General features: G+C 39.7%; 1 protein-coding gene across 7 annotated transcripts in view; it reads right to left on the minus strand.

The window, feature by feature from the left end:
- The window catches only part of Dock4 (dedicator of cytokinesis 4), a 392,331-nt gene that overhangs the window by 157,432 nt on the left and 221,010 nt on the right, over positions 1-13,889 (minus strand). For all 7 annotated transcript variants that reach the window (XM_027419722.2, XM_027419723.2, XM_027419721.2 and 4 more), the window contains one exon: positions 12,141-12,229. In XM_027419722.2, the coding sequence (XP_027275523.1) occupies positions 12,141-12,229 (89 nt within the window). The remainder of the gene's footprint in view (positions 1-12,140; positions 12,230-13,889) is intronic.

Below are 13,889 nucleotides of genomic sequence, written 5' to 3' on the forward strand. Positions count from 1 at the left end.
TCCTCTTATTGGCAATTGAATCCTGTCAATATTATCATGACTCATCTTGGGTGAATGTTGTTTCCCCCATAGGAGTCCTGCCCATGTGAATGTGGAAATGGCAATGCACAACTGTCACATATTTACTTTTCAAAGACTTCTCAGCTGGGAATAGTTTCATTTTTACATACAAAGTTTAAATTTTTTCAGTATGAATTTTTCCAAACTATTACATTAATATAAATCCAAACTAAGGGCAAAGACCAATGTACCAAGGAAGAACAATTCTGCCAGACAGCAGCTTTCTAAGGCTTAGTACCAGAGGACTTCTGGGCACTACTTATTTGGTCCCAGGCATCATTACACATTCCTGGGTCGGTTCAATTCCAGCACCCCTTGTCAGGGCCCCCATCTTACCAGACCAATTACTTGAATATTATTGTTCTAGATTTGAGCTTCACCTTTATATATAGGGGCAAGATTTCTCTTTCTTCAAACTTTATTTCTCCACTTTTTACCATGTCTGTATCCTTTGCCCTAACTCCACATTGGATTAAAACCAAGGCCTTATGCATACCAAGTAAGTTTGGTTACTGACCACACTGCCGTCCTTGAACACATGTTCCAGGCTTTGTAAAATCAATTTATTCAAAAATTCTTAGAATCTATTTTTTTTCCAATAACACATTAGTCCATGAAGAAAGTATAATAGAAGACATCCAGTGGGCTACTGAATTGGAATTGTAAATCAACAAATCAAATAACCAATCAAAAATATTCTAACTATGTAGGTTTAGGGGACATCATCCTTATCCATGCTTTGTTCAAAAAACTACTCCTTCCTCCAAAATTTCATTAATGTACCAAGTTAAAGTATGTATAGCATCACCCTATTTATGAAACTTTGACCTAAGACACATAAGCCAATTAAAGACCAATACTATACTGTTTTTTTCTTTTTTTTCCAAACAAAGTCTCATCATGTGGTTCTGGACAGCCTGGAACTTTCTATGTAGACCAAACTGGCCTCAAATGCACAGAGATCCACCTGCCTCTGCTTCCTGAGTGCTGGGATTAAAGGCATGCACCAGCACACCTGGCTTTACTATTGGTTTTTATTTTCTATTCTGAGTTTCTAAAAAAGTTTGAAAGAAAGATTATAAGATATTAAAAGATACACTCTATAAATAGTGATGCTAAAAATACCTGAGATATGAATAGATGTGCTAATCATGCAATGAGATTTTCACACACAACTTAAAGCGTATATTACAATCCAGAAATAGTTATAAATGAATACCCAAACTGAAATACTGGGATAGGAAAGGAAGAATATAGTTGGTACAGCTATAATAATCTTCATTTATTTTATTTTCTTAAATAGAAGTTTCATGGATTTTTATGATTCAACTGTAATGCTCCCTCTTTTTTAATAAAAGTTGGCATTTAAAAATATGAATATTCTAAAAAAGGGGGGGGCTCTAAACTGTTTTATTTAACTTTTTTTCCGAAATAAGTAAATTCAACAGTGAGGCTGGAATTAGGCTCTTCATTTGAACTCAGCCATGATATTAAGAAACTCATGCACATTTAAAAATATTTCTATAGAACAAAGGTCTATGAGTGGCATAGAACCAGGGCAGGCAAGACACTCACTATGTATAATTTTAATAGTGTAGGTGAGAAATAACAAGGGATTAATACCACAAATTGTTTTAGAAGATGAGAATCAGTCTCAGCAGGCTGCCCTGGACACAGAGATGGTGGAAGTAAACACATGGGCCCAGCCTTAACCCAGTCCCTAGCAACTTTCCCATCTCTTTATTAATTAGCATAACAATCCCAAACCTCAGGCTTGGCATCTTTTAAGTACTTCTGTTTTTTTTTTTTTCTGTAGGTTATATCTATTTTTCTTCCAAATTGGATATCCTACCCCTTTTTAATTTTGGCAGTTTGTGCAAAAAATTCAAAGAACTAATATTCTCTATGAACTATTGCATTTCTAAGGCATTCTAAAACACATGGAAGGTGCTCACATTGTATGGATGGTACTCACACTGTGAGCAGAAAATGAGAAGGCTTTTAAGAGTCCTGTGTGATAAGCATTCTGAAAATACCTCAGAGGCTTGGTCCTCAAAGCCAGGGAAATCAGAAATCTCCCTTAGGGTTTGGCAAACACTTCCAACTCCCTGCTGTTTTCCTGATTTAGCACCAGGAGGCAACAAAACAAGCTTTATGTATCTTATAACTGACAGTATGAATCTTCTAATTTTTATTTTATTACTCACAAAATGAATACTTATGAAGCGCTCACTAGTCATTAAACACAGGACATTTTAAAATTTCACATTAAAATGACAGTAGGGTATGTACATATTAAGTAGTTCAAACAACTAGAGATCCCACTTTAGGAAAAACTATGCTCATTGAACCAACTTCCTGCATACCATTTCTTGTGTGTTCCACTGGAATTTCCTTCATTTTAATTGTAACTGTTAGAAAATAAACTAGATATTGTGGTTATGAAGAAAATTTGCTACAGAAGTTAGTTGTGAGAAGGTAATATTCAAGCTTTAAAAGAGAAAAGATCGAAAGTTGAAAAATGGAGAAACAATTTTCCATGAAGGCAAACACTACCACATGTAAAAGCTCCCAAAGGAAAGTATCCTGCCAGGCACTTTGCCACTACCAGACCCTTGCTCTACTAGAAATATTTTGAAGTGTCTAAGTTTTATAATATTGTGATTATTTCCATGTTCTGGCTATTACAAATAATGCTACTATGAGCATTGTTGAGCAAATGTCCCTGTGGGATGCACACTACATCCTTTGGTATTGCCCAAGAGTGGTATTGCTGGGTCTTGAGGTAGATTGATCCCCACTTTTCTGAGAGGCCATTCATATTCATTTCCAAAGTGGCTGTACAAGTTTGTATTCCCACCACAAATAAAGGAGTGTTCCCCTTATTCCACATCCTTTCCAGCATAGGCTGTCATCAGTGATTTTGATCTTAGCCATTCTGATTGGTGTAAGATGGTACCTCAGAGTCATTTTGATTTACATTTCCCTGATGGCTAAGGATGTTGAGCTGTTCCTTAAATATCTTTCAGCCATTTGAGTTTCTTCTGTTGAAAATTCTCAACCTAGATGTCCCTCAATCAAAGAAAGGATAAGGAAAATGTGGTACATTTACACTATAGAACATTACTCAGCAGTAAAAAACAATGACATCTTGAAATCTACAAATGGATGGAACTAGAAAAAACCATCTTCAGTGACATAACCAGACCCAGAAAGACAAACATGGTATGTATTCACTCATAAGTGGATATTAGATGTAAAGCAAAGGATAACTAAGCTACAGTCCACAACCCCAGATAAGCTAGGTAAAAATGGGGACCATAAGAGGGACACACATGGAAGCCCCCAGGAAGGGAAAATAGTTAAGATCTCCTGGGTAAACTGGGGGGGGGGTAGAAGAGAGGGGATGGAGGATGGGAACATGAGAGATCAAGAAGATTGAGTTGGGGGAGGAGTGGAGGGGGCGAGATATCTTCATAGAGTGAGCCATTATGGAGTCAGGGAGAAACCTTGTGCTAAAGAAATTATCAGGAATCCACAAGGATTACTCCTGCTAAGACTCCTAGCAATAGTAGAGAGGCTGTCAGAATGGGCCTTCCCCTTTTATCAGATTAGTGGCTACCCCAATTGTCATAGAACCTACATCCAGGAACTGATGAAAGCAGGTGCAGTGACCCACAGCCAAACACTGGGTAGAGCTCCTGGAGTTCAGTTAAGAGGGGGAGGAGGGATCATATGAACAAGGTGGGTCAAGACCATGATGTGAAAACCGTAGTGACAGCTGACCTGAGCTAGTGGGAGCCTGCATGGACTGAACAAGACCCTCTAAATGTGGGTGACAGCTATGTGATTTGATCTGCTGTGGGAGGTGCTGGCAGTGGCATCAGGACCTATCTCAGGGGCATGAAATGGCTTTTCGGAGCCATTCCCTATGGTGGGATACCTTGCTCAGCCTTGATATGGGGGAGGGGCCTGGTCCTTCCTCACTTGGTATGCCAAACTTTGTTGACTCCCCAAGGAAGGCCTTACCTCCTCTGAGGAGTAGATGGGGGTAGGGTGGTAAGGGTGAGAGTAGGGGAGGGAGGGGAAACTGGGGTTGGTATGTAACATGAAAAATGTATTTTTAATAAAAATATTGTATTTTGATTAAGTTCAAATAAGGAGCCTAATTCCCAGTCAACTCTATTCACACATGGTAGAGAGAGTGTAAGACTTAGGAGGCCTCCTTCATATTGGTAATAACGCCAGTCATGAGAATATTTTCCTCTTAACCACACATAATCCAATTACCCTAAAGGTCCCACTTCCTGTTGCTACTATATTGGATACAATGCTATCAGAGGCCAGAAGAGGACGATGAATCTTTTGGAACTTGCTAAGAGTAAGAGAGAAGTAGGTTTCAAGGATGCATTCCAGCTACCAAATAGTAAAATCTGGACTAGATCTTGTGAGATGTTTGCTTGTTTAGGGGTTTTATGTATTTGTTCATTCTTACAGTACATAATATTACATATTTTTATTTTTTCACAACACCAAGCACATAAGAATCTACTAGTTCAGGAGTTTTATTAGTTTTATTAGTTTAGGGGTTTTATGTATTTGTTCATTCTTACAGTACATAATATTACATATTTTTATTTTTTCACAACACCAAGCACATAAGAATCTACTAGTTCAGGAGACCAATCTACTGAAATGCTGTCAATGGCTCAGATACTAGATGATGGGTGTCCTTGAATATTATAATCTTGAATAGGCACAGATTTATATCATTAATATTGATACTACTCAAATATGGGTAGAACTGGAGAAATATCATTCTGCTATGCTGGAGCAGCAACATGATAGATGAACATTCCAGGGAGACTGAGCATCCCAGTGAGAAGAAACACTTGCAACACTTAATTCATATATATCCTTGTGTTCCTTCTACCTTCTTTTATCTGATCTGCCACAGGAGAAGCACCACCCACATTTAGGGTAGGTCAAATAATAGGATTTTAAAAATTCCTCACAGGAGTGCCTAAGTAGCCAGATTTTCAGTTGGTTCTAAACCCAGTCAAGTTGAGCATCAAAGTTAATCATCATGCTTCCCAGGATCTGAGAAGGGGTTAGCCCTTCCCACTAGGCTCTCCTAACATGCAAAGGAACTGCAGAAAGCATGAGCACTGTCTGTTTACTATAATTGTTGGCCCACAGACCTCCTAGCATTAAATTTCAAAATTAGGGAAGTGCTGTGTTTTCTCTGAGGAAGTAGTTAGCCAATGGCTAAAAATTACAGAGAAAATAAGACATCAGCGACCCATAAATCAATGAATGTCAAAGGAAAAAAACTGTAGAGATATCCAACACTATTTATTTTCAAAGAGTCTTATCCAGAAAGTAAATTTATTGGCAAGAGATGAGAGCTAGAGAAAAACCCATGCTCATCAGAGGATGACACCATCAGAAGCCTTTAACAGTTTCTCTTGGCTGCTATTTTCCATTTCAACATTCTACTCTTTATTCTGATTTCCATAGCAACATTTTCACAGAAGACACAGGTTAATGTCAGCTTTTGTTTATGTTTATTAGTTTAGGGGTTTTATGTATTTGTTCATTCTTACAGTACATAATATTACATATTTTTATTTTTTCACAACACCAAGCACATAAGAATCTACTAGTTCAAAGCCATTTTGATATATATCATAGTGATGGTGGTGCTCAGAATATGCTACCCCCAAAGAAGGAATTGGACTATGAAAGAATTGGACTATTTTGGAAGACATAATATGCTAGAAAGTCATTCTGACCTTCTTTCCCTGCTTTTCTTCTATGAAAGGGGTCAAAAATATGTCTCTTCATGCCCCAGGAGAGCATACATATGCATGTTCATATATAGAAAAGGAAGTTCTGAGCAACACTTAAACAAACAGGCTTCACTAAGACCCCCAGTTGATTGTCATGAGATCAGGAACTAACTCTACCCATGTTTCCCTATGACTTTCCACTCGTCATTCAACCTGCTGTAAAAACACTAGGGTTTGCCCACTTCCTCAGCACTTCCAATGCAGCTTTCCACATCAGAACACATAAAACAAGTCTGCAATATTTTCGTTAGTTAATCTTTCTTAGTTACCGAAGGATAAGTCAAGAAGTTAGGATAGGTGAAGAACTGTTACTTTCTCTACACACTACAGTAGTACTCATGACTGTGTAGCTCATTCAACATTTCATGTAAAATAGCAGATCTTTTACACGGCAACCCTAGTGTAGTGGTTTGCATAAAAATGGCTCCCATAGGCCCATATGGAGTGGTACTATTAGGAGGTATGGCCTTGTTAGAGGAAGGGTGTCACTGAGGGTGGACTTTGAGGTTTCAGATGCTCCCTCCAGGCCAGTGTCTCACTTTCTTTTCCTGCTGCCTGCAGATCAAGATGTAGGACTCTCAGCTACCTCTCCAGTACCATGTCGGCCTGCATGCTGCCTTGCTTCCCACCATGAAGATAATGGACAAAAACTTTGCACTGTAAGCCAGCCCCAATTAAATGCTTTCCTTTCTAAGAGTTGCTGTGGTCATGGTTTCTTTTGACAGCAATAGAAACCAATCCTAAGACACCTAGTGACCATATAAAAGTTAGAGAAATGTAACTACTATACATAATAAGGTTAAGCTCTAACCACTACTTCCATTAGCTTCTAATTAGAAGCCAAGTTTTTGTTTTGTTTTCAATACCATACATACCCTTTAAAAATAAGAGCCCACAGAGTCTGGACCGACATCCAGAGAGCCTGCATGGGAACACTAGGCCCTCTACCTATATGTGACAGTTGTGTAGCTTGGTCCACTTGTGTGATTCCTAGCAATGAGACCAGGGGCTTCCTCGAACACTTTGACTGCCATTTGGGAACCTATTCCTCATACTGGATTGCCTTGCCTGGCCTTAATACGAGAGGAGGAGCTTAGTCCTACCACAACTTGATATGCCATGCTTTGTTGATACCCATGGGAGGCCTGTCCCTTTCTGAACAGAAACAGAGGAGGAAAACATGGGGTGAGTGGCAGAGGGAAGGGGAGACAATGGGAGGGGAGGAGGGTGGGGAAACTGTGGTTGGGATTTAAAATAAATGAATAAATTTAATTAACAAAAATATCTTTGAGTATTTTTAATATTATATTTAAAATTTGTAAATATAGACTGATCTTTTGCCTGCATATATATGTGTGTACCACATGCATGCCTGGTACCGAAGAGGCCAGCAGAGGGCACTAGACCCCTTGGAACTGGAGTTACAGGGCTTGTGAGCTGCCCTGTGTGTGCTAGGAAGTGAAACTGGGACAGCAGGGAGTGTTCTTAACCACTGAACCACCGCTCCATCCTCCTTCATATAATATTTCGAACCAAATAAAGGAAAACTGAAAGTAAAAAGGAACCAGGATATGACAACCACACATGATATAGCCTGTGTTTTCTTGTATTAGAGAGGACATTGGCAACATTGTTAATCATTTAATAAAGTCTACATACCAGAAATGCTGAGTTCCTGATTTTCATATATTATACTCAGCGGCTTGTTCTTAGGTATTAAGAAAGAAAGAAATACATATATGCATGCAGGATACAGAGTACATATCTATACAAATGTGTGTGTATAGGTGCATAGATGCGCATATGTACAAACATGCTCAGAAGTCAGGGGCAAAGAGGCCAATGTTAAGAATTTCAGCCACTCACTCAGTCATGGTGAATCACGTGACTGTGTGTACATGCACAGAAACTTGGGGAATACAGATAAAGTGAACATGGCAAAATGTAGTAAAACCATCCTTCAGGAAAGGAGTGTTTGTCTGACTCACTACTTTTTAACTCAACAGAATTAACTGACCATGAAATAAATTTCAAAAAAGTAAAAGAGACAACACGGTTTTACAATTAGGAAATCTCAAAATTAAAAAACGGTGACACGCTGTTTTTCCAGCCGATAGGTGGTGCCATAAAGTACTACTTTCTAAACCCAACTTTCAACAGCCAGGGCACTGAGAAAATCCTGGGGTACTCCAGTCACAAAGAGACAAACATGGCATGCACTCACTCATATGTGGATTTTACACATAGAGCAAGGGAATATCAGCCTACAATCCACACCACTAGAGAAGCTAGGCAACAAGGAGGACTCTAAGAGAGACATACATGGTCTCCTAGAGAAGGGGAAAGGGACATGATCTCCTGAGCAAATTGGGAGCATGGGGGGAGGGGAGAGGGAGCTAAGAGAATGAGAAGGGGAGAAGAGGAGGGTAGAGGAGGACATGAGGGAGCAGGAAAGATGTGTAGGGGGAAGAATAGAGGAGAGAAAAATAAGAGATACCATCAGAGAGGGAGCCAGCATAGGGTTAAAGAGAAATCAGGCACTAGGGAAATGACCAGAGATCTACAAGAATGACACCAACCAACCGTCTAAGCAACAGTGGAGAGGCTACCTTAAATGCCTCCCCTGATGAGATTGATGACTAACTTATATGCCATCCTAGAGCCTTCATCTAGCAGCTGATGGAAGTAAAGCAGACACCCACAGCTAAACACTGAACTGAACTGGAATCCAGTTGCAGAGGAGGAGGAGTGATGAGCAAAGGGGTCAAGACCAGGCTGGTGAAACCCACAGAAACAGCTGACCTGAACAAAGGGGAGCTCTTGGTCCCCAGACTGATCACTGGGAAACCAGCATGGGACTGATCCAGACCCCACGAATGTGGGTGTCAGTGAGGAGACCTCAGAAATCTATGGGGCTTCTTGTAGTAGATCAGTACTTATCCCTAGCATAGGAATGGACTTTGGGAGCCCATTTCACATAGAGGGATACTCCCTGAGCCTAGACACACGGGGGTTGGCCTAGGCCCTATCCCAAAGGATATGACAGACTCTGAAACCCCCCCCATGGAAGGCCTCACTCTCCCTGGGGAGCAGAAATGGTATGGGATAGGTAGGGTGTTAATGGAGGGCAGGGGAGAAGGGAAGGGAGAGGGAGCTGGGATTGACATGTAAAACAATCTTGTTTCTAATTTAAATTAAAAACATGGAGAAAAAAAATCCTTGGGTACTGTGTCACTTGCATGATAGTAAGCCAAGTGATTACACTGGTGTGCACAGATAGAACACAAATGCAATGCAATAATACACAAGTCTCTTTGCAATTACAACTAAAGCATACTGTTATGGCTGGCACAGAGCCAAACTACTCTCTCTGTATGTGGTAACAATTCCTGTGAAATCTCATGAGAGTTAAAATGAACAGTTGGAGGAGAATAATGTTGCACACTCATCTTACAAAGGCAAACATGAAGATTCTAGACATTCACCTGATTAGCATTAGGATTTCTTTTGTTTATAAGCCATATGTGCAAACTGTAATATATCATAAATACACAGGTGATCTGAAAACATCTTGCATTTTCTGTTAAAATATACTGAACTATACTCAATGAGTTTTACATTTGTGTGTGTGTGTGTGTGTGTGTGTGTGTGTGTGTGTGTGTGTGTGTAGAGATGTGCATACATGTGGCGGTCACAGGACAACTTGCAGGAATTGTTCCTTCCTCCCACAGTGTTGGCTTTGAGGATCGAATTCAGATCATCGGGCTTAGCAGTAAGTCCTTTACCCATTGACCTGTCTCACCAACCCTGCCAGGGACTTTTTTATAGACTTAAGTCTTACCACTGAATTTGCCTAAGTAAATAACATTGGCTCAGTCTAATTCTACATTCCTAGAATTCAACTGCCATCTACCAGAAGTGATGTTTATAATAATCATTTATTTGTTGAACAAACTTAAATGTGGCTTATTTTTAATGAATGTTTTTAGAATCTCAAATGTTTTAATGGTCCTTCTATTAATGCATTTTAAAAGCCCCATTTAATATAACTATTAAAATTTCAAATTACTTAACCTAATTACTGTTGTATTAATTTAGTGATTTTTTTTTTTTTTTTTTACCTTTAAGAGTTAGACGGATCACTCGCTATTTTCTCCAAATTTCTAAATGCAACAGACATAGTTGTGAATCTTCCTTTCAGTGAGTTCTTAGGTTGGAGGGAAAATGCCAGTTTCCTAGATGGATCCCTTTACCTATTGTACAGTCAGGATCACAGATCCACAATGGAGGAGGGCACCAGCAGAAGAGAAAGTCCTGGAATTAGCTGGCAGAAATTTTTCAAAAGCAATTTTAAAGATATTCTTTCCTCTTTTTTTCTTTTCACAGTACCAATGGTCAAGGACTAGAGGGGGGTGATTCAAGGAAAACCAGCAGCCCTTTCATGGAATGACCTCAGTTTCTCTTGAAAACATTTGGTCGCAGTGGTTTTATTTAATCAACATGTCTGTGGGCCATGGAGAAAACAGTTAAGGCAGGACATCCAGCCATTGTGACAGCTCAACACGACACACCCTGACTCTCCACTTGAATTTCTGGTACTCTTGCTTTCTTTACTATTTTTAAGTAAGTCACTAGAGCGCCTCCCATTCAGTAATGAAGCTGAATGAACCCCACATGCCTTCCTGCTCAGGGACACAACACAGATCAAGGTGACAAGAATAATGACTCACCAAGATGAAAGGGAAGTACTTTGCTGGACAGTATGAAGGTCTTTGTTTTAAAAGGCTTGTTCTGGGCTTTTACTCAGGTAAAGGACTGCACACTGAAGAGGTTTGGAGCTGGGTGGGGTCTTGGTGTGAAAAAGCTAGAAGGGCTCAGGCAGTGATCAGTGCAGACCAAGTCTTACAGATGTGACACACAGATGAGACCTGCTGGGATGCAGACTTGAAAGAGAAGCATGGGAGGGTGGATGCCCTAAGGACAGACAGGAGAGTCAGCAGAGCTTTACAGCAGAAACCAGGCACAACCAGCATGTGCCCAGGAACTCTCCATAGGGACAAGGCCTTTTTAGAAGGTATCGTGTAACAACAGAGCATTTTCCACAAACGGAGTAGCAACTATGTTTTTCTGTTTGTTGTTACAGTACAGTGGTTATCAGTTGAAAAGGGAAGGCTCAGGACTAAGGTGGTGTGTGTCTCTTTTTCTGGTAGAGTCTCCTTTAAGGATCTAGGAGGACGAAGCATTTGGGTTAGTCAGTAACGTTGATAAAGAACATGAAACACATGGAGCGCTGACCTAGCCCTTCTCTGTGGAATTAACAGATGTAGTCACAAGGACAACAACAATTAAATTTAATGTAATCAGAAAGAGAGGTAAGCCAGCAAATCTACAGAGAAAAGATGGAAGAAAGGAAGTGTAGGAGAGAGATTTCTCAAAGACCAACCTATGGGTAAGACAACAGCATTAATCAAGACCAGACAAACAAAATACCCAACCTCTTCAGGAGTTAAATAAGGATCCATGTTTTAGAAAAATAGAACTAGGAAACTTAAAAGTAAAGTGTAGAGTATAGTAGGAATTGGCTTCAAAGAGACCAACCAATAATTAACCTATATAACCTACATATAGCCATAACCTATAAGATATGATATATTCTGATATACTGCTACTCAGATAAGACTATGCACCATATAGTTCATGGCAGCATACGATTATGTAGTCTCTAAATAAGCATGCTTGCATTTTCTCTATGTGGCATTACAGCCAGCCTCTCTCTCCTCTGCAGTTCACTTCAATATGTGAAACTGTATGGTCCTTACCCAATACATTACATTGACACGTACCCAGTATGTCATTGACAGATAATGGCGTATGTTTTTATTGCACCTTACTGTCAGGTCTCTACTTACCAATCAAAAACCCATCCATATTTATTACATGGTTTTATTTTACATTAAAAACTTGAAGGCCTCAAGATATAGCCACACAGAGCAAATTCAGATCCTCTACTATTTCAGTGAGAGTGGAAAACATTTTTTTATATAAAGAATTATATTTGCAAGCCTATCACCATCTAGGGAAATGTGGATCCATGTACTGAGTGCTTTTAGACAGCAAACAACAAAAACAAACAAATATAACCCCCAGAAGGGCTGACCATTTCTAACACCCATGAGTAGTATCTGATGTGAAAAGTGTACAGAAAGTCAGTCAGCCGCACACACCTACCTGCATTGGAGCCAGTCAAATTATAGCGGGCATTCAGCTTTTTGATGATGTTCTCGTGGATTTGATACCACTCACTCTCTGTGTTACACCTATGAAAACACAACCATTTGGTTAGTGGAAAGACACAAGTGACAGCAACACCCTCGCATGGCTCTAACCACTGGAATTTGTTTTTCTCCTTGGAGTCCCCAGTGCCTGGCCATGAGACATTCTTAGCATGCTTGGCCCAGCACAGGCAGAAATGCTCAACTTGGCAGTAGCTAACTATCTACCTCAATCCATTGAGTGACAGGTGGTGAAAACTAAGAATTTGATAACTAAGATTCAAACTTACATTCTTAAATGAGTTACTTTGGGGGCAAGTTGATCACTTTCTCTGCAGCCTGCTTTCCTCATGCATTAAACTTGAGTAATTAACATATTAGAATGTTAAACAAACATAAGCTTAAGTAGTGCCTGACAAACAGTAAATGCTCAATAAGTAAAGGTTCTCGTTAGAAAACTTCTGCCTTCTGTAACATGACTGGGTTTGGCTAAAGTCAAAATGCTACCAATTAAGTGAAATGAAATCAATGCTAACAAAATGTACACTGGTGAAAGCCTGCCAGGATTGATCAGAGGGTAATGCAAAATATTTTCAGATTTTCCATGTCTCAGAGACCACTATGCCATCATTAGAACTGTGTCTACCGCTTTGCTTTTGGTTCTTCTCCTTTTTTTTTTTTTGTTTGTTTTCCAGTGCCTAGGGCCTCATATATGCTAGGCAAGTGTTCTACGACCATGCTACATAGTTCCAGCCCTTGCTTTTAGTTCTTGTTACTCACTAGCTCGTGCTACTTTTGCATGGCATAAGTCACCAAGCTGGGCTGTCAGGGGTCATAAGGACTGGATATAGGAGTAACATTGAGTATTTTGAACATAGTAAAGCCTTAAAACTACCAATTGCATAGATGTATGAAAAGATAGGTGGATGGATGGATGGATGGATGGATGGATGGATGGATGGATGGATGGACAGATGGATGGGGGTTGGGTATCTCATTGACTAGTAACTACTAATGGCTAATAAACATTTGAGTCTTCTGGTCATCTGTATTGCAACAACTGCTTTGGGGTTGCAGAGAACTTCCATATCTAGATGAGTTATAAGTTTGCTATAAATGCTCTCTCCTGAGGGCCTTATCTATCAAGACTCCATATACTATCAATACAACACCAATGTTCCACAGCACCAGTCCTCTCTGTGAGCATGTCTGAGTATATAAGCTTACATATGTACATCATGGGTCTGCCAGGAGAGATGGGATGAGTGTTATTTTCAGGACAGCTAACAGTGAAATACCAACCTGAGCCTTGGCTCTCAGAAGACTATAAAATCTAGATGGAAAATCATTCCACCTATCTAACTATGAGACAGAAAATCTATCTAGTACTTTTCAAAGAAAATCTCAAATTTTCTTATTTCTTCCCAGTACAGAAGAAAGACTCTAGAATTCCTGTTTTGACCTAAAACACCTCTGAGCAAAATCAGAAGTTCTATAGCAGGTGGCTGAAATACCTTCCAGATTCAGGCATGGTATTTGTTATTATTATTATTATTATTTTGAGTCTCAGATGGAGGTAAGGATTCTGTCACTTGAACAAATAGAATTTCTTCCAGATGAATTCCAGCAAGCATCTCACTCAAGCATTACTAAGACTGTCAGAGATGGCTTTCACTACTTAGTATGGGAACTGTTTCACAATTGG

Source organism: Cricetulus griseus, chromosome 5 (assembly GCF_003668045.3).
Source record: "Cricetulus griseus strain 17A/GY chromosome 5, alternate assembly CriGri-PICRH-1.0, whole genome shotgun sequence".
NCBI lineage: Eukaryota > Metazoa > Chordata > Mammalia > Rodentia > Cricetidae > Cricetulus > Cricetulus griseus.